Source organism: Schistocerca serialis, chromosome 7 (genome assembly GCF_023864345.2).
Source record: "Schistocerca serialis cubense isolate TAMUIC-IGC-003099 chromosome 7, iqSchSeri2.2, whole genome shotgun sequence".
Classification (NCBI taxonomy): Eukaryota; Metazoa; Arthropoda; class Insecta; order Orthoptera; family Acrididae; genus Schistocerca; species Schistocerca serialis.
Window position 1 is genome coordinate 106,356,489 of NC_064644.1, and position 21,978 is coordinate 106,378,466.

At 46.1% G+C, this 21,978-nt stretch overlaps 1 protein-coding gene across 1 annotated transcript in view; it reads left to right on the top strand.

The window, feature by feature from the left end:
- The first annotated feature begins 489 nt into the window (after positions 1-489).
- LOC126412064 (eye-specific diacylglycerol kinase) overlaps positions 490-21,978 on the top strand; it is a 903,754-nt gene continuing 882,265 nt past the window's right edge. Inside the window, exon 1 of the mRNA XM_050081449.1 lies at positions 490-849. Coding sequence (XP_049937406.1) covers positions 785-849 — 65 coding nt within the window. The 5' untranslated portion in view covers positions 490-784. The remainder of the gene's footprint in view (positions 850-21,978) is intronic.

Consider the following 21,978-nt stretch of genomic DNA (forward strand, 5'->3'; position numbering starts at 1 on the left):
CGACTCCGGCGGCGCGCAGCCCGACGCCGACGCGCCCGTCGCGCACCTCGAGGTCCCGGCGGCCAGGCGCTTCGTGCGGCGCCGCTCCTCGGGCGACCGCGCGCCGCCCGCCTGCGTGCACTGCGTCTACGCCGAGGAGTGGGCGCGCCGCGCGCGCACCGCGCACCGCCTCTCCGCCGGCGGCAGCGGGGGCGGCGGGGGCGGCAGCCGCTCGCTCAGCCTCAGCTCCTCCTCCAGCGGCGCCGAAGACGCCGACGCCGAGGACGGCCCCGAAGACGACGACGACGACGGCGACGCCGACGAGCCGGCGTCGCCGCTGCCGCCGCCCAGCCCGACGCCGTGCAGCATCACCGTGACGCTGTCGCCCACCGCCGCCCCCGACGACGGAGAGTGCCCCCCGTCCCCGTTCGGAGACCCCGACGCGCCCCCCTGCTACTCCAGGCGGCGCTCCGTCGCGTCGCCCAAGCTCTCGCGCCAGGAGGCGTTCGTGGTCGTGGAGCCGGGCAGCAACTCGCTAGAGAACGTGTCGGACGTGACGTCGGAGGGCAGCGACGCGCCGCCCGCGCTGGTGGTGAGCGACATCTACCTGACGGTGCCCGAGCTGAAGCGCGACCGCGCCGCGTCTGTGGACTCGTGCTTCTCCAAGGTGCCGTCGGCGGGCAAGGCGGAGGAGATCCCGCCCGACTGCCTGCTGCTGCTCGAGCCGCCCGCCGTGGCGCTGCGGTCGCGCTCGGTCGACATCGTGCTGCCCACGGACGCGCAGGCTCACTACAAGGCGCTCGCCATGTCCACCGGCGCGCCGCCGCCCCCGCCTCCCGCTCCCGCGCTCACCGTCATCGCCGGCAGGGGGTGAGCCTACTCCCCACTTCACCATCTTTTTCTTCTTTTCACACTTTGCATGCTTCCATTGGGATAGCCCTTTCTGGTACCTTCCCAACATACGCTATCAGATCGAGCGTACTGTCAATATGAAGCGTGACAGCTCAACTCTGCCGTGGACGCGTCCAATGAACTGTCTGAATATCTCTGGAAGAGTGGCAGCCCATTTTTCCTCAGTAATCGAAGCCAGAGAATGCCGTCATGCTGCACGCTGGGATCTGGAGTGAAGTCAACATTTAAACTTATCCCAAATGTGTTCCATTGGGCTCAGGTTGGAACTTTGGGCGGGCCAGTCCATTTCAGAAATGTAATTGTCCACAATCCATAGTCTCACAGACTCTGCTTCATGACAGACAGCGTTGTAATTCCAAGAACGTGTTCATACACTTCGGCATTTAGCGTGCTTTTAACCGCAATGAGCGACAACGCCTTAACAACTAAAATCGCCCCTACACTGTAATACTTCACTTCTGAAGCTACACGTCATGACAAGTAACGTTCTCAGACATTCGCCCAGCCCAGACCGTTCCATCTGATTGCCATAGGACATTACACGGTTAATCTCCCCTAATCACTCGTTGCTACTCACCTCAAGCATCGCCTAGTTAGCAGTGACTACAGAAACGTGTGGCTTATGAGGAGCTGCTCTACCATGGTAACCTATTCCTTTCAGCCCCTTCTCCATCTACATCTACATTTATACTCCGCAAGCCACCCAGCGGTGTGTGGCGGAGGGCACTCTACGTACCACTGTCGTTCCTTCCCTTTCCTGTTCCAGTCGCGTATGGTTCGCGGAAAGAACGACTGCCGGAAAGCCTCCGTGCGCGCTCTAATCTCTCTAATTTTACATTCGTGATCTCCTCGGGCGGTATAAGTAGGGGGAAGCAATATATTCGATACCTCATCCAGAAACGCACCCTCTCGAAACCTGGACAGCAAGCTACACCGCGATGCACAGCGCCTCTCTTGCAGAGTCTGCACTTGAGTTTGCTAAACATCTCCGTAACGCTATCACGGTTACCAAATAACCCTGTGACGAAACGCGCCGCTCTTCTTTGGATCTTCTCTATCCCCTCCGTCAACCCGACCTGGTACGGATCCCACACTGATGAGCAATACTCAAGTATAGGTCGAACGAGTGTTTTGTAAGCCACCTCCTTTGTTGATGGACTTCATTCCCTAAGGACTTGGTTCAAATGGCTCTGAGCACTATGCGACTTAACTTCTGAGGTCATCAGTCGCCTAGAACTTAGAACTAATTAAACCTACCTAACCTAAGGACATCACACACATCCATGCCCGAGGCAGGATTCGAACCTGCGACCGTAGCGGTCCCTCGGTTCCAGACTGTAGCGCCTAGAACCGCGCGGCCACTCCGGCCGGCTTCTAAGGACTCTCCCAATGAATCTCAACCTGGTACCCGCTTTATCAACAATTAATTTTATATGATCATTCCACTTCAAATCGTTCCGCACGCATACTCCCAGATATTTTACAGAAGTAACTGTTACCAGTGTTTGTTCCGCTATCATGTAATCATACGATAAAGGATCCTTCTTTCTATGTATTCGCAATACATTACATTCTTCTACGTTAAGGGTCAATTGCCACTCCCTGCACCAAGTGCCTATCCGCTGCAGATCTTCCTGCATTTCGCTGCAGTTTTCTAATGTTGCAACTTCTCTGTATACTATAGCATCATCCTCGAAAAGCCGCATGGAACTTTCGACACTATCTACTAGGACATTACATGATGCATCTCTCCAAATCACTCGTTTCCACTCATCCCGCTCTTTACATCACCTTGGCCCTATTAGAATTTGCTGTTGGTATTACTGTTTACCCTAACGCGCAGTTATAGACCATGGACCTCACTAGTGATTCCTTCTGCTGATATCATGCAAGATTTCACTACTACCCTTCTGCGTTTTTTTGCGACTACACCGCGCACTGCTCGATGGTCCCCGTTCGTCAGTTCTTGAGGCCTGGCTGGTCTTGGTTTAGCCATGGTTCTACCTTCGCCTTTCCTCATCACAATCACATCAACATCAATTGACTTTGGCAGCTTTAGAAAGATCGAACTGTCGCTAACAAGTTGTTACGCAGGTGACATCGAATGCCTAGTCGACGTTCGAAGTCGCTTATCCCTTCTGAGCGACTTAATCTGCTGTTGCTGCTTCTCTACTGACAACACAATACTCCCCGCCTCCCTTTATACAGGGTGAAATGTATTTAAACCGACAAACCCTGGAAGGTTGTAGGTGTCATCAAAACAAATATTTTTCCCTAATGTCATTTTTCCCTACGAGGATTATTTCAACCGGTGGAGGCCATATTACGCTCTTCACTTGTTAGAGGCCGTATTGCGATCTTCAGTTGTTAGAGGGCGTATTACGCTCTTCAGTTGTGGGCAACTGCTGTCCACCAGTGTAGTAGTGAATTGTCTGTGTTTAGTAATGGAGCGATATACGTGGAGTGAGTACAGTGACATGATTGGTGCATACTACGTAGCGCACCATAACGGACGAGCTGCACAGCGGGTTTATCAAAAACAATAACCTAATCGCCGTGTCCCGCATCATACGACCTTTGCTGCTGTGTACCAACGTCTGCGTGAGACCGCGTCATTTAGCAGATTATCTGGACAGGGACGCCGTCGCACGGTAAGAACGCTGCAATTTGAGGAAGCTGTCTTGCAGCATGTGGTGCGAGATCCTTCAATCAGCACTCGTGTAATTGCACGTAACATGGGGACGAATCCGACGAATGTAAGAACAGTTCTTCGAGAGCAATTTTTACGTCCATCTCACGTACAGCGTGTCCACAACCTGGAACCAGTTGATTATCCACCCAGAGCACAGTTTTCGCGGTGGTACCTGGAACAGTGTGAAATGTATCCTACATTTCCGTCCTCTGTGTTATTTACCGATGAAGCAACGTTCGGGCGTGAAGGAGTCTTCAACATGCACAATTCGGATGTTTGGAGTGAGGATAACCCACAAGCAACAGTTACTAGCGCTCATCAAGTGCGGCTCTTCGTTAATGTGTGGGTCGGTGTTGTTGGGGACTGTTTAATTGGGCCGTATCCACTACGTAGGCCATTAAATGGCAGGCACTATTACAATTTTCTCGCCAGAGCATTGCCAGAATTGCTGGAAGACGTCCCGCTCCCTACAAGACAACGCATGTGGTTCCAACATGACGGGGCGCCGGCACATTTCAGTCGTCGTGTGCGTCGATTCGTGGACCGACGGTTCAAAGAAAAAGTGGATTGGCAGCGGTGGTCCTGTACCATGGCCTGCTCGATCCCTAGATATTTCCCCCTCTGAACTCTTTTGTGTGGGGAGAGATGCACAACCTTATTTATGCAACTCCTGTCGCATCAGAAGAGGATCTGGTTGCCCGGATAGTAGCAGCAGCAGGAACAATTCAGGATACTCCTGGGGTTTTTGCCCGTGTCAGACAGAACATGATCCGACGGTTTAACCTTTGTTTACGTGTCAATGGAGGCATTTTTGAAAATCTACTGTAATTGAAATTGGGTTGTGTTAATGTGTTGCCTCTTGGTCATAAAAAAATGGAAAAGTGTTTGTTGGTTTAGTTAATTTGCCAACAGAGAAATCTTCCTCTACCGGTTTAAATATTCCTCGTAGGAAAAAATGACATTAGGGAAAAATATTTGTTTTGATGTCCTCTACAACTTCTCAGAGTTTGTCGGTTTAAATACTTTTCACCATGTACTGGCAGGCCAGACTCGTGACGTCACTTCCGCAGTGGATAGGAGAGTCCAGATCCTTTCGATCAGGTAGTGTGTGCTGTTCATCAAAAGGCATCAGGTTACGTTCTGAGTGGTGGTGTTGAAAAACTACGGCGATCGACGAGTGCATCTTCTTCTGGTGAAGTGTTGGGGGTGTTGTGAATGTCACCATGTAATGTGAACGGCTCCTAGAGGTCCTCTCCTATCGTGCTAATACATTCTGCAGAACTGACATACATCTTGGGATTAGTCCAGCTGTTGAATACGACCTACAATGACATATCTTTGAAATCAAATGCCGAATCAGTTCATAGGGCATCGCCCACCTGATCACAATCCGAACCCAGTCTACACTGACACAGTCGATCAACGCTGAATGGCAAGGAAGCCATTCCTCACAACACGGTTATACAAGATAACTATGCATGTAGCAGCTGCACAATGAAAAATATGCACTTATACACGGAGTGTTGAAGTGTTGGTACAATTCTTCATGTGACAGTATTAATTTTTCCTCGTGTTTTGATCTAATAATGGAGTTTCCCGAATGTGAATAAATGAAGTGTGACCTAAACAGTTAAATGGTGTGTAAGTGCTTCATCATGATCGCCGAACTCTATAACGACGTTCTTTCTTCCATTATGAAGACAAAGCTCTCATAACAATAATTGGACATAGTGACTGTTTTTAATATGATTAGGTGTCAAATAATAACATAAGAACGTAATAGGATTTGGCCCTATCAGAATTTGCGTTGGTATTACTGGTTACCCTGTCAAACACTGTCGGGCAACAGCAGTCTCCAGCCCATGCTTTCGAGCATGTCCTCGCTCATTCCAGCCAATCGTGTCTGCTGCGCCTCCCCCCCCCCCCCCCCCCACTCACCCACCTTTCTTCTTCTTATGTCTTATGTCTTCGACCATCAGGTTGGTTAGCAGCAGCTTGCCACTCTGTTCTGTCTTCGAACTTTGTCCTGATGATAACAGCTGCTAGCATCCGTGAATTGGTTGATGTATTTCGGTCTCGGTCTACCTTTTGTGTTTGAACCCTCTACTCTCCCTTGCGTCATACCTTTAATCAAATGTCTCAGCAGATGGCCGACACATGTGTCCCTTCTATGTTGGATAAGTTTCTACAGACACACCTTCTCTTCTTCCACTCGGTGGAGCACCCCTTCATTTGATACATGGTAAGCCCAGCCAATCCTTAGAATTCTGCGTTACCACCACATCGGGAAGGCAAATATTTTGTGTTTTTTTTACCTTTCCGAGTGTCCTTGTTTCATTTCCGTACACCAGCATACTACAAATCAACGTCTTTGTGAGCTCTTTCTGATATGTTTGTCTTTGCACCTGGATTTGAAAAGATTTCTTCTGTTATTAAAAGCAGCCTTTGCCTGGCAGATTCAACTTGCAGAATTCTTCTTTGATCTTCCACCTAATGTAATTTTACTCCCTAGATAGAAAACGCTTCCAAATTTCTCGTACGTAAGATTAATACCCTCCTGTGAAGCGGTATTACCAAATGCAGTAGTCCAATGTTCACCTACAGTAATCCACGTCGATTTATTTTAGTTGACAGCTGAAAATATTAACTTCTTTTTTCCAAACAGTGGAAATTCCAGGCAGGAATATAAACATTGTCGGAAAAGACGGATTGCTACTTACCGTAAAGAAAAGAGTCAGTAAAAGAGAGATACAGTCAGTAAAAGAGAGACACACATACCACTCACATACACCTCACGCACTCACCACTGCCGACTCCAACATCTCAGGGGGGAATGCAGCATCACGTGGGATGCAAGAAGCTATCTAGAGGGGGCGAAGAAGGGGGAGGGATACTAGTGCATGGATGGGGAGAGAGATGAAAGCCGTCTGGTGGAGTGTGCAGGGACTATACTTCCAACAGGGGCAGCTTCAAGATGTTGTGGAGAGGGAGATGGGGAAAAAAGGAGCTTAAAAGAGAAGAGCGGGGAAAGACGGGCGGATGCATTGGCAGAGGGTTGCAGTTTAAACAGGGTGGGAGATGAGGACAGGGAGAGGCGGAACTGTTGGGTGGAGGATGTGGGGACAGTATGGTACTGTAGGTTGAGGTCAGCATAATCACAAGAGCGGAGAGTATATTGTAAGGATAACTCCCATCTGCGCAGTTCAGAAAAGCTGTGGTGGAGGGAAGAATCCAGATGGCTCTGGTAGTGAAGCAGCCATTGAAATCAAGTGTGTTATGTTCAGCTGCGTGTTGTTCCACAGGGTGGTCTACTTTGCTCTTGGCTACAGTTTGGCGGTGGTCGTTCATCCTGGTGGATATATGTTTGGTAATCATACCAATGTAAAAGTCTGTGCAGTGATTGCAACAGAGCTGGTAAATTGGCCGCTTTCACAGGTGGCCAAGCCCCAATATTACAAAATATTAGTTTTTAAGAAGAGAAAAAAAAGAGATGGAAAAGATTAATGTTGGAGATAGTTGTTCCTTCACCGACACTCCTCACGGAGGTGGCTCGGAATGTGTCGTCGAGCCCTAAGTCCCTCGGTAGCGCGTCTCATTGTTACTTTATTACACGAGATAATTCACGACTCGGATGTCAGGAGTCGATTCATACCTCGCATAACTGTTCTAATATTTACCTCTTGTTAGTGTTTTTATACTGTATCTGTCTTGATTAGCTAGATTACTGGTTGATTGGCGACTCCATGGCGTGTTGTGTGCACCACGACCAAATAGTGGATAGAATTGGAAGGAAAATCAGCATTGGCCGTATTTTGTTGTTTTATTTTCAGCAAAATCGATTTTCGGTCACTTAGTGACCATCTTCAGTGCTGTAATATACAATTAAAATTGGTAGGCACTGAGGATGGTCACTAAGTGACCGGAAATAGATATTGCTGACAATAAAACAACAAAATACGGCCAAAGCTGATTTTCCTTCCAATTCTAGATTACAGGTGTTACAGTTTTTCTATGGTAATGTAGTGCGGTGACAGGTTTAACGGGGAACCTGGTCCATTAACTGACCACCATCTATCTTACTTCATTTATTGACAAGTTTCCGTTCAACAAATTCTGTGTGTTACTATTTCTACTTTTAATGTCGTTTAACGTATGTGTTGAATGTTATTCTTGTATCGTCATTATATGTGTGTTAATTAGCTCGATTACTTGTGTTATAGTTTTTCTATGCTAATGTAGTCATTTATATGTTTTTCGTGGTGCACGGTACAATAACAAGTCACGAACTATCCTTCTTGATAGAGTAACATGTTTCTGTTCCAACTTCTTTGTGTATTACTATTGCATCATTTTGTGTCGTGTATGTGTCATGTACACATTACTGTTAATTTGTCTCCTCGTTGGTGTTAATGTCTCCGTTGTGCTGGAGTCTTTATCTCAGATAACCCATTCGCCCCTCTGTCGTCTAACTCGATGTCGATATGGTCTCATTTCTTTATTGATAGTGGGTTCAGTTTTAGAGATCTCATCTGTATGTGCACTTTTTTTAGTAGTTATGATTTGTCTGAGTCCCTGTGTGTTTCTTGTAGTTCCTCTGTGGTAATTCCTGGTATGTTTCTATACAAGTGGCTGTACAGCTCACAGTACAGAGCTAAATGTTCCAGAGATCCACATTCCCCATACAGCCGGGCGCCTCTGTCAGCACGCGAAACGCGCACCAAATGCACTGGATAAGGGTCGTGGCCGGTTAGGAATTGAATCATGCCATGGCTCTTAACAGCTCCCTGATGAGAAAACTACAATGTAGACATAATGCGCCTAAATTCATCTGCTCCCAGTCCTGATTCGTAGTACACAACTTCCACATTATCGCTTTCTTCGTGTCCACTAGTCGTCTAGCCTTAGATCGTCAAGATGGCGCCGACCTATGTTCATCGCATTTATGCAAAGCAAAAAAAGGAATGATCTGTCTTGAAATGTTTGGACAACACATACTGTTGAAAACGAATGTATAGCTCTTCAAAACATCGACACAAATTATAAGTTTGCACTGTGGTTCGCGTGCATATTCAATCTCACAAAATTAAAAATGATCAACAACAAAACGTGGCGTAGAATATCATCGACATACCACCGTGCTGTAAGGATACCGCGGATAACGACCAAAGGGGTCCTACTATGAAACGGAATGGCACCACAGAGCATACCTCAAGGTGGTCGGGCCATATGGCGGGCGACAGTCAGGCTGGTATCCCACCACTGTCTGGGGCGTTTACAGACATTCTTCGCTGATCATCGGGGCTCAGATCGAAGTGGGGCTGATCACTGAAGACAATGCCGCTCCGATCAGTCAGATTCCAGACCGACTGAACCGTTGTACTACACAGTTCTTTAGAAAATCAAAATTACTATCTCACCACAGTTATTTAAAGGAAATAGGAAGCCCGGGATCACTGGTGATGGACAAGCTTGTGATTGTTTTATAATTTTAATTTCACTCAAAACAGACTTTATAATAAACTTCAATTCGGACATTTGCCCTCTTACTGATGCAATATACAGGTATTCACTTTAACTGAATTACATGAACACGAATAAGAATCGTATTTTACGTCCGCAACCAAAATCATAGATAGTAGGCAGGGTGAATAATCTTAAACAATCGTTCTTGTTTAACCACATCTCAAAAGACTAGTAACACTATACGCCTCCAACACAAAGTTACACAACCACATAACACCACAACTTAATTTTTATTTTTTTAAAAAACAAAGGCTTTATAGTGTAATAAACCTGAACTGCCCACATGAAGGTCCACAGTGAAACATGCTTATACTAAAAATGCACAGTGGGCCAACAAAGGTCGCAAAACTGGCACACAGGAAAAACAACAAGTTGCACATTCATTAAAGATACACAAATGATTAACATAAGTGTTACATAAGAATGGCTAGTAATAACTCAACCAGTTAAATGACTTACAGAAACGCTAATATTAAGAAAGTGGCCTCACTTAACTAACGGACATAATGACACGCTTAACTTTAGAGAACAGCGTTAAGTCCCGAGTTCGATTCCCGGCGGGGTCAGGGATTTTCTCTGCCTCGTGATGACTGGGTGTTTTGTGTTGTCCTTAGTTTAGTTAGGTTTACGTAGTTCTAAGTTCTAGGGGACTGATGACCATAGCTGTTGAGTCCCATAGTGCTCAGAGCCATTTGAACCATTTTGAACAGCGTTAAGGCCCAAAGCAGTATTTGGAAGCAATTGCCGGCAGGCAATACGGGCGTTCACTCCTCACGGCTTGTGCACACGCTCACTAGCAGGCGGTATATTTTTTATATAGTCCGACCGTCCCCACAATGAGCGGTCCTGACAAGAATCCATAATCGCACCGACGCCAGGAAACGAGCAGACTTAACAAATGGCCTGCAGCACAAATAGATTGCAATGAAAGCAACGTCAAATCACAGCCACACTGGAATATACGTATAATAAGCATGCCCCGAAATTCTTATGGAGCAATACTCTAACATTACCCGTCTTCCAGTAAATTAGCAGGAAACTTAGAGATCACTTCCAGTTGCCATAAGGCACTTTCAGCATTAAATAAACATACCAAATCCTGCCGTGACAAATGATTAAACTATTAACTCTACGGCTGCCGGACTCATACACAACCGCAACCAGTCACAAAGCGGTCAATATGTCCTAAAACAAGTTAAAATTTGCATGAAAACCACTTAAAACTCACACTCCACAGATGATGAGAAACGAAATGAGGAACATCAGCCTCCTTAAAATAGCCACTGTGGAAGCGAGCTCAGAACCATTTCCAGTAGCTACCCGTGCCCCAATAACTTTCTTAATTAAACACAGAATAAAAGTCGTACGTAACTTGTAGCCTGCAAATTCCGAGCTGGGAAGCTGTTCAGCATTCGACGACGAACCCACCACAATTTTGCACGTCAAGGCTCCCAATGATCGTCGCCGTACATCCGGCGCGACAAAAGACAAGGGCGGCCGGCGAGCACGGCGAGGCCCATGCACCACGGTTAGGGACTCAGGCTTGTTTCCATACAAGTTGGCTCGTTGAACGCCGACCGGAGACTCTCGCGTCACACGTTCACCCGGAAAACCGCCGGGGGAAGCAGTCAAAGATAGCGAGACAGCCGAATATCGACCTCAACGATGCAAGTAGCACACCCTAGCGCCAGCCGCCACGGCACACCGACACTACTACAGACTGGCATGTTGGTATAGAGAGGTCAGTGACAGTCGGCACAAGGGACGCAGTGAGTTCCCTTTTTGCGACGCGCCTTTTAGTGATCCTTGTGGTCACTGAAGCACCAGTTGCACTGCGAGGTGCCGGGGCTAGCAGTGTATTTAACACTAAATTCTTCTAGAATCTACATATGTAAATGATGCTCTAAGCCCCCCCTATTCTAACTCCGACTTTTGCTGTTGCACAAGGATTAAAAAAATACGCGAACTGACTCTAATCAACCCTGCCAGTGGAGTAGAAGAGAGTTTGGCACATGCAATAATTTAATTTGATAAATAAGTTAAATAAACGAAGGTTTCATTAACATAGTGAGGAATGATAGGGTTGCTCTACCAATTAACAGAATGAAAGTTCTGTCCAAAATAACAATATGATTTATTAAGACTAAACACAAAATAATAAACAAAAACACATGAAACATTTACAATACATCAAATTGGCTCAAATTGGATACTCAAACAAACGCTGTGAATGTGAAGTTGTCCCTAAACTAGATTGTGAGGATTATGACGAAGTGGTACGTGGAGCCAATTCCTTGCAACTCAAATCTTAAGAGAAAAACACACAGCCAACCCAACATTAATTGCTGCTACCCAAGGCAGAACAAAGTTAGAAAAAGACGAACAGGCGCGCTCTGCTGAGCTCTGATTATCACCTAGGAAAATCCCTGTCTGCCGGTGCTGCAGACATACCTCACCAATCTGTCTTCTTAACTGCAAGAACACGATTTTGGCGTACCGGAGGCGATGACTGGTTGCTTCGACGTCCTTGACCGAAAGGCGAGAGCCGACTACCTAGAGCACCCGTACAGGCCGAACACACAACATTCCCGCCCCCACGACAGTGGCCGTGGTTAAACGTGCCAATCAGCAACTCGAAAACCGGCGGAAAACTCCACTCTATTGCCGAAGCACTACCATTCCACCAATGGAGATTCTTGGCGCCAATTTCTGCGCTGATTTTGCTACGTCACGGAGTTATGCCCTGAGCAAGCCAATAACAGTTACTATTTTTCAGAAAGCGCGGGAATTTTCCCGCCACAACTGCCTGGGTACACAAGTCATTCCCACGCCTCTCTGGTAGCCCGCCAGAAAGTGTTTTCGCTAAGTTTCTGAGAGGGAGTAACGGAACCTCTAGCCCAGCCGCTACTTCAGACCCCTCCAGGCGTGTCTTTTGACAATGTCGGCGTCTGCAAAGCATTCACTCGACTTCCTCACACCTGGCGGCTTAACCCTTTCCAGATCAGAAGTGCCCGCCTGTCACCAGACCACCCGGCTGACGAGAGACGCTGCGTGGGAAGTCCGCGTGTGAAGGAATAGCGACTTTTCACTGCATGCAATTAGAGAGGAAAATCGTAAGATAGAAATATGAGAGGGGGCTCATGCCACCTCTCAGCACGTCAGATCGATAATAATGATGAATCCGGGGCTCTGAGTGCCTCTCTGACGATTGCTTGTTCTTCACGTTCTGTCGTCTCCCTAAGTCGACCACTTCCTTCTTGACGCTGTGTTCAGCCATGGTTCTTACATTCCTGCAAACAACGTCGAATAGTGGAATAGCTGCTGTTCAAATATAGAACGATTCGCCGATTGATCCAACCGGCCTCTTTGACCCCAGCTACACGCCCTCTTTCACATGCTGAATATGACTATATTGTTCACGCGCCTGTCTGCGAGGCACGGATACTGTCCAAGTGACTACATGGAATTACACTACTGGCCATTCAAATTGCCGTACCAAGAAGAAATTCAGATGATAAACGGGTATTCATTGGACAAATATATTACACTAGAACTTACATGTGATTACATTTTCACGCAATTTGGGTGCATAGATCCTGAGAAATCAGTACCCAGAACAACCACCTCTCGCCGTAATAACGGCCTTGATACGCCTGGGCATTGAGTCAAACAGAGCTTGGATGGCGTGTACAGGTACAGCTGCCCATGCAGCTTCAACACAATACCACAGTTCATCAAGAGTAGTGACTGGCGCATTGTGATGAGCCAGTTGCTCGGCCACCACTGACCAGACGTTTTCAATTGGTGAGAGATCTGGAGAATGTGCTGGCCAGGGCAGCAGTCGAACATTTTCTGTATCCAGAAAGGCCCGTACAGTACCTGCAACATGCGGTCGTGCATTATCCTGCTGAAATGTAGAGTTTCGCAGGGGTCGAATGAAGGGTAGAAGCACGGGTCGTAACACATCTGAAATGTAACGCCCACTGTTCAAAGTGCCGTCAATGCGAACAACAGGAGACCGAGACGTGTAACCAATGGCAACCCATACCATCACGCCAGGTGATACGCCAATATGGCGATGACGAATACACGCTTCCAATGTGCGTTCACCGCGATGTCGAAAAACACGGATGCGACCATCATGATGCTGTAAACAGAACCTGGATTCATCCGAAAAAAAGACGTTTTGCCATTCTTGCACCCAGGTTCGTCGTTGGGTACACCATCGCAGGCGATCCTGTCTGTGATGCAGCGTCAATGGTAACCGCAGCCATGGTCTCCGAGTTGATAGTCCATGCTGCTGCAAACGTCGTCGAACTGTTCGTGCAGATGGTTGTTGTCTTGCAAACGTCCCCATCTGTTGACTCAGGGATCGAGACGTGGTTGCACGATTCGTTACAGCCATGCGGATAAGATGCCTGTCATCTAGGCTGCTAGTGATACGAGGCCGTTGGGATCCAGCACGGCGTTCCGTATTACCCTCATGAACCCACCGATTCCATATTCTGCTAACAGTCATTGGATCTCGACCAACGCGAGCAGCAATGTCGCGATACGATAAACCGCAATCGCGATAGGCTACAATCCGACCTTTATCAAATTCGGGTACGTGATGGTACGTATTTCTCCTCCTTACACGAGGCATCACAACAACCTTTCACGAGGCAACGCCAGTCAACTGCTGTTTGCGTATGAGAAATCGGTTGGAAACTATACTCATGTCAGCACGTTGTAGGTGTCGCCATCGGAGCCAACCTTGTGTGAATGCACTGGAAAGATAATCATTTGCATATCACAACATCTTCTTCCTATCGGTTAAATTTCGCGTTTGTAGCACGTCATCCTCGTGGTGTAGCAATTTTAATGGCCAGTAGTGTAAATTCGCAGAGACTTTATGGCATTGTATCAAAAAAAAGAAAATGGTTCTGTGGTGTCACCGCCAGACACCACACTTGCTAGGTGGTAGCCTTTAAATCGCCCGCGGTCCGTTAGTATACGTCGGACCAGCGTGTCGCCACTATCAGTGATTGCAGACCGAGCGCCGTCACACGGCAGGTCTAGAGAGACTTCCTAGCACTAACCCAGGTGTACAACCGACTTTGATAGCGATGGTTCATTGACAAAATACGCTCTCATTTGCCGAGACGATAGTTTAGCATAGCCTTCAGCTACATCATTTGCTACGACCTAGCAAGGCGTCATTATCAGTTACTATCGATATTGATTCATGTACCGTCAAGACCGACGTTCTTCATTAACGGATTAAAGTTAATTATTCCACCAGCTACGTCCGTTTTTCTAGATTCTAATTTCCTTGTCCTGTTCCAGACCTCACGCGAGCCTGCGTGAGCTAAAGCGCGTGCCTTCACGGTGTTGGCTCTCCTGCCAACCAAACCAGATTCAAATGGCTCTGAGCACTATGCGACTTAACTTCTGAGGTTATCGGTCGCCTAGAACTCAGAACTACTTAAACCTAACTAACCTAAGGACAACACGCTCATCAATGCCCGAGGCAGGATTCGAACCTGCGACCGTAGCGGTCGCTCGGTTCGAGAGTGAAGCGCCTAGTACCGCTCGGCCACCCCGGCTGGCTGGCATTGTATCGTCACGTCTCCTCTTTACTATCCTTAGCAGGTGCGGGGTGAAATAGCTCTGCAGCGTCGCACATTCATCCATCGGTCGCCAAAGTTTAGTGCGCCACTCGTGGTCTCGCGGTCGCGTTTTCGCTTCCCGTGCACGGGGTGCCGGGTTCGATTCCCGGCAGGGTCAGGGATTTTCACTTGCTTCGTGATGGCTGGGTATTTGTGTTGTCCTCATCATTTCATCATCATTCATGAAAGTGGCGAGATTGGACTGAGCAAACGTTGGGAATTTGATAACCACGCAGTTGAGCGCCCCACAAACCAATCATCATCATCATCATCATCATCGCCAAAGTTTATAATTTTGCATTTTCCCTCGATACCTTTATCAGTACTGATTTGTGACCAATTTGCATAACTCCTTCGTGGTTCGTCGTTTTGTGTGTGTGTGTGTGTGTGTGTGTGTGTGTGTGTGTATGTGTATGTTATACCGTACTGTCGCTCTGAGTGCGTCTCTGACGACGCTTGTTCTTCGCGTTCTGTCGTCTCCCTAGGTCGACCACTTCCTTCCTTCCTTCCTGTAGTATACAGTGAAGCTGCAGCATTAGAAAATTGCAGCGAAATGCAGGAAGATCTGCATCGGATAGGCACTTGCTGCAGGGAGTGGCAACTGACCCTTTACATAGACAAATGTGTTGTGTTGCGAATACAACATAGAAAGAAGGATCCTTTATTGTATGATTATATGGTAGCGGAACAAACGCTGGTAGCAGTTACTTCTGTAAAATTCCTGGGAGCATGCGTGTGGAACGATTTGAAGTGGAATGATCATATTAAATTCTTGGTAAGGCGGGTGCCAGGTTGAGATTCATTGGGAGAGCCCTTAGAAAATGTAATCCATTAACAAAGGAGGTGGATTACAAAACACTCGTTTGACCTATACTTGACTATTGCTCATCAGTGTGGGATCCGTGCCACGTCGGGTTGACAGAGGAGACTGAGAAGATCCAAAGAAGAGCGGCGCGTTTCGTCACAGGGTTATTTGGTAACCGTGATAGCGCTACGGAGATGTTAAACAAACTCAAGTGACAGACTCTGCAAGAGAGGCGCTCTGCATCGCGGTGTAGCTTGCTGTCCAGGTTTCGAGAGGGTGCGTTTCTGGATGAGGTATCGAATATATTGCTTCCCCCTACTTATACCTCCAGAGGAGATCACGAATGTAAAATCAGAGATTCGAGCGCGCACGGAGGCTTTCCGGCAGTCGTTCTTCCCGCGAACCATACGCGACTGGAACAGGAAAGGTAGGTATAATGACAGTGGCACGTAAAGTGCCCTCCGCCACACACCGTTGGGCGGCTTTCGGAGTATAAATGTAGATGTAGAACACATTCCTTGGGGGTGCTGAATTCTTTTCCGGCAGGGTATTAATTGTGTGAGTCTCGTTACGTGTAACATCGCTTGTTGTTTACGGCTGTAGATCGAGTGATCGCACGCGGAGGAACGAAGAAATCCGAACCGGATGTTGCCTCTACCATACGCGGCTCGGGATGAGGCTGCGTTCCGTCCCATTACTGCCGCGCAGTCGCGTTTAATCTGGCGCGGACGCCTCAGCTGCGTGCGGGGGAGGGCCGCCATTTTTCATCAACCCTGCCTTCCCGCCACCGGAGCCCTTCAGCAGGTGCGGCCCGCGCGGCTGTCGATATTCGCGGGCTTTAGGGCCCCATAAACCCGCGCGGCCGTCACAATGGCGACCGGCACGCCACAGCGCGGCTCGCCCGCCCGGATGAATGGCTCCCGCGTTTTGTTCCGAGGGCGCCAACTGTTTCTCTCCCCGGCCTAAACAACAGGTGGCCTTTGTCTCCGAGCTGCAGCCGAGTTTTCCGACTTCTGCTACCACTGCTGGTCCCGGAGACCGTAGCGAAACGCGAGGGCCTGCAGAGCATCCACAGCAGGTGCTGAACTCCCACTTGACCCTCGTCGAGAATAAATGTAACTTATTTCGGATAAATAGGCGGAGAGATCCGTCACTCACTGTTCCACTACGCTATTGGCGGCGAATCGTAGCGAACAACTGAGATCACATAAGCTTCACCAGATAAGCCAACGATTCCTTATGAATATATCCGGTTAGTGAACAAGTTTGTAGTGTTTGTTTTGCATGTTGGTATCCCGGTTGCTATGGCTTCATTTATTCGCTTTTTTACTTCTACCTCACTATTGCTATTTGACTGTCAATAAAATTCTTATGGGCTGCTGACCGCAATGTCAATATACGGGGTGGTCCATTGATTGTGACCGGGCCAAATATCTCACGAAATTAGCGTCAAACGAAATAACTACAAAGAACGAAACTTGTCTAGCTTGAAGGGGGAAACCAGATGGCGCTATTCTTGGCCAGCTAGATCGCGCTGCCATATGTCAAACGGATATCAATTCCGCTTTTTTTTTTTAATAGGAACCCCCATTTTTATTACATATTTGTGTAGTACGTAAAGAAATATGAATGTTTTAGTTGGACCACTTTTTTCGCTTTGTGACAGATGGCGCTGTAATAGTCACAAACGTATAAGTACGTGGTATCACGTAACATTCTGCCAGTGCGGACGGTATTTGCTTCGGGATACATTACCCGTGTTAAAATGGACCGTTTACCAATTGCGGAAAAGGTCGATATCGTGTTGATGTATGGTTATTGTGATCAAAATGCCCAATGGGCGTGTGCTATGTATGGTGCTCGGTATCCTGGACGACATCATCCAAGTGTCCGGACCGTTCGCCGGATCGTTACGTTATTTAAGGAAACAGAAAGTGTTCAGCCACATGTGAAACGTCAACCACGACCTGCAACAAATGATGATGCCCAAGTAGGTGTTTTAGCTGCTGTCGCGGCTAATCCGCACATCAGTAGCAGACAAACTGCGCGAGAATCGGGCATCTCAAAAACGTCGGTGTTGAGAATGCTACTTCAACAATGATTGCACCCGTACCGTATTTCTGTGTACCAGGAATTGCATGGCGACGACTTTGAACATCGTTTACAGTTCTGCCACTAAGCACAAGAGAAATTACGGGACGATGACAGATTTTTCGCACGCGTTCTACATAGCGACGAAGCGTCATTCACCAACAGCGGTAACGTAAACCGGCATAATATGCACTATTGGGCAACGGAAAATTCACGATGGCTGCGACAAGTGGAACATCAGCGACCTTGGCGGGTTAATATATGGTGCGGCATTATGGGAGGAAGGATAATTGGCCCCCATTTTATCGATGGCGATCTAAATGGTGCAGTGTATGCTGATTTCCTACGTAATGTTCTACCGATGTTACTACAAGGTGTTTCACTGCATGACAGAATGGCGATGTACTTCCAACATGATGGACGTCCGGCACATAGCTCGCGTGCAGTTGAAGCGGTATTGAATAGCATATTTCAAGACAGGTGGATTGGTCGTCGAAGCACCATACCGTGGCCCGCACGTTCACCGGAACTGACATCCCCGGATTTCTTTCTGTGGGGAAAGTTGAAGGATATTTGCTATCGTGATCCACCGACAACGCCTGACAGCATGCGTTAGCGCATTGTCAACGCATGTGCGAACATTACGGAAGGCGAACTACTCGCTGTTGAGAGGAATGTCGTTACACGTACTGCCAAATGCATTGTGCTTGACGGACATCATTTGTGCATTTATTGCATTAATGTGGTATTTACAGGTAATCACGCTGTACAAAGGTACATGTATCACATTGGAACAACAGAAATAAAATGTTCAAATTTACCGACATTCTGTATTTTAATTTAAAAAACCTACCTGTTACCAACTGTTCGTCTAAAATTATGAGCCATATATTTGTGACTATTACAGTGCCATCTGTCACAAAGCGAAAAATTTGGTCCAACTAAAACATTCATATTTCTTTACGTACTACACGAATATGTAATAAAAAATGGGAGTTCCTATTTAAAAAAACGCATTTGATATCCGTTTGACTAATCTAGCGGGTCGACCATAGCGCCATCTGGTTTTCCCCTTCAAGATACACAAGTTTCGTTCTTTGTAGGTTTTTCGTTTGACGCTTATTTCGTGAGATATTTGGGCCGGTCACGATCAATGGACCACCCTGTATAAAATTGTCTGACGTTTCGGCCGCTGTAGCTAATAGCCTTCCTCAGGGCCTTGTACTGAGCTCAGCAACATTGGCAGAAATGTCGGGCAATTTTATATGTTGACAATGCGGTCAACAGCCCAGAACAATTTTATTGACAGTGACAACAGCCACGGAAGCCAACGTTTACACGTTGCCGTTTGAGTTTACGTATTGTTACTTCGTCACTTATGGATAGTGAGCCGAGCTGTGGACGCCAGAAAATGGAGTGCAAAGTGGAGAAATCGGAAGATTTCCGACATATTCTTCTGCTTGAGATGGTGAAACGTCCCCTTTGAACAATTATACATGACTGTCCTTAAACTGACGCACAATATTTTTAGCGCAACGCAATCTGACTTTCAATAATCCCTACAAAAGAATTGCCTTGACTAACATTAACCTATACCTTTCACAGACCACTTACCTCACCAAAAATCTTCGTTACTCGCGCTACTGCAATACAGCGAGCGCCACTACTGCTAGCTAAATAAAAGATTCAAACTACTGAAGGCACTAACTACTAATAGGCATAGTTAGCAAATGAAAGATTTTGATAGAGAACAAACAATGTATTTACCTCAATAGTGTTCAAAAGCCTTAATGTATATAGCAGTTCATGACATCCAGTCTTACAAATTTCAAAACTCCGCCATCTCTCTCCCCACATCCACCACTGCTGGCGGCTCACCTCCAACTGCGCAATGCTACGCGCTGTTAACATCCAGCTGCCCAACACTACAATGGCAGACAACAATGCAAACTAGCCACAGACTGCACACAGCACAGCCAGTGATTTTCATACAAAGCGCTATGTGGCGTTACCAATAAGAAAACCTAAATAGTCTACTTACATAGCCCCCATGCTCCCCACAAAAAGTTTACAAATTGTTTTGGGCAGTGGCCAATAATGATTTGATAAAATTTTTCATAATTACAATAACAAAGAAATCAAATGCACACACTTATTGATACAATGTTGGTCAAAAGCTAAAATTTTCTCACAGTCCATAAAGACAGTCCTGATCATTCATCACAGTAAAATTGCAGTGTTTTTCTCAAAGTCTGAGCAGTAAAAGAAAATGCACACGGAAGTAGTGGATTTCCACGCAGTCTTGAAGAAGTAGTGTTGTCCTTCCAACGGAAAGACAATGCTGACTTTCGACATGCAGACAGGTAATGGGCCACAACAGAGCAAACCCACAGCGGAGTCAGTCGAAGTTTTGACGAATATTGGTAGGTAGGTCATCACAGCGCAGACCCACTGTAGTCCTGGTATAGATTATGGTATTGGTGGGCCACCAGAGGTGCAGACCCACTGCAGTCCTTGTAGAAATAATGGTACTGGTGAGTCAGCAAAGGTGTAGACCCACTGTAGTCCTTGTAGAAATAATGGTATTGGTGGGTCATCAAAGATGCAGACCCACTGTAGTCCTTGTAGAGATGGCCAGCAGCCATCTGTTGTGACTGTGCAGGTGCACAATCACCATTGAAGAGTCTTGCGGATAATATAGCAAGTCCATAACCACCACTTGTGCACTCACAAAGTTTTTGAATTGTCCTTAGAACCAGCAATGCTATTATCCAGTCCCTTGCTGAATTATTAACACACGTGCAAACACTAACAGCCCATACTTCTCATATTGTCCATATACTATGACCAACAGAAACGTGTGCAGTGACATGTAACTTACAAGTTACTTAATTTGATGAACTGGTGTCAATTACAATTTTATAACATAAAAATACAATTACAAAGTTAGAAAATACATCATTAAGGAACATAACAGTGCAGATAACATTTGTAGTAACACAGGCTTTCCAAAGAATAGATATAAACGTATACATCAGTGTTACATGAATTATGATATAAGTACATACATAAAAAATCAGAATAACTTTTGAAACATCAGCTTCACACATGAGCAACAAAACAGAATAAATAATGTCTAAACATCTTTACAAAGTAAATAACATATTATTAGAAAAATTCTACAATGTAACTCTCATCAGATAAACACATAAAGACAGGAAGAACACAAATATACAAGAGTACACAAACACATAGTGGAATAACAGAAAGGGAAAGGACATGGTTTGTTTTACTGCAGTATCTTGCAAACAAAACTTTCTTTCCTTCTTGGAGATCTCCCTTTGTTCTTCATTATTTCCAAAAAGTCCTATCTACACCTGCTTTCTGTACATTTTTTGTAAAACTTCTCAATGCATTTCTTCCAATTCATCGCAATTTGTTCTCTTATATAGTCTACCCCTCTTAAGCTAACTTAAATCTACTGAGCTCAGATGCTAAACTAAGGAATGAGGCAATGCAGCAGCACAAAACAATTAACACAAACAGCAGTGACCAAAAAAATGGAAAATTGCAAAGCAAGCTACAGTAAATCTAAATTACCAAGCAACGCAACAGTACAACTAATATGAGCCAATGTGCAGCAACAAGAAAAATAAATCAGTAGTAAAACTAGCTTAACAGAGTAATACAAAGTGAAATTTAGTAGCACTAAGCCCGGCAAACAGCAGCAGCAAATGCAATAACTTATATCTAAACATGACAAAGCTCAAGCAGAAAAAATGTTACACTAAAAATGGCCATGTTTAATACCTATGTCACATCTTACCACTAGAGTGATGGATCACTGTAACTTGCTCTAGCAGACAAGTTACCAAGTCACTGACAAAAATTATGTATGCAGTACCTGTGAAGTGGAAATGTCTTTTTGTGCTCCCTCATTTTTTTGGAGTACATCCATCATAAAGTTATTTTTTACTGGATTTGTAGGCATAAAATATTTATATTAGTACATCTATGAAATTTTATTTTAACCAATGCTGCAGTGCAGCTAGGAACTAGATATTAAACAAAATAGGTAAAGCAAGGCATGAAACGTCATTCACTAGCCATATGGCATTTCATAATGCAGTAAACAATCTTTCAACTAGCAAGACAATAGACATGAAATGTTTCTCATCATTTCATTTCAGTAAATATCATAAATTAAGAACTCTACAGTGTAATCATGTTTTCAAGTTTGAAGGTGTCATATTTACGATGCTTTCTACAAAGTAATGTCAATAGCGAGGATAATGGCCCCCTCTTTTTTTTTTACCTGTGCCTCT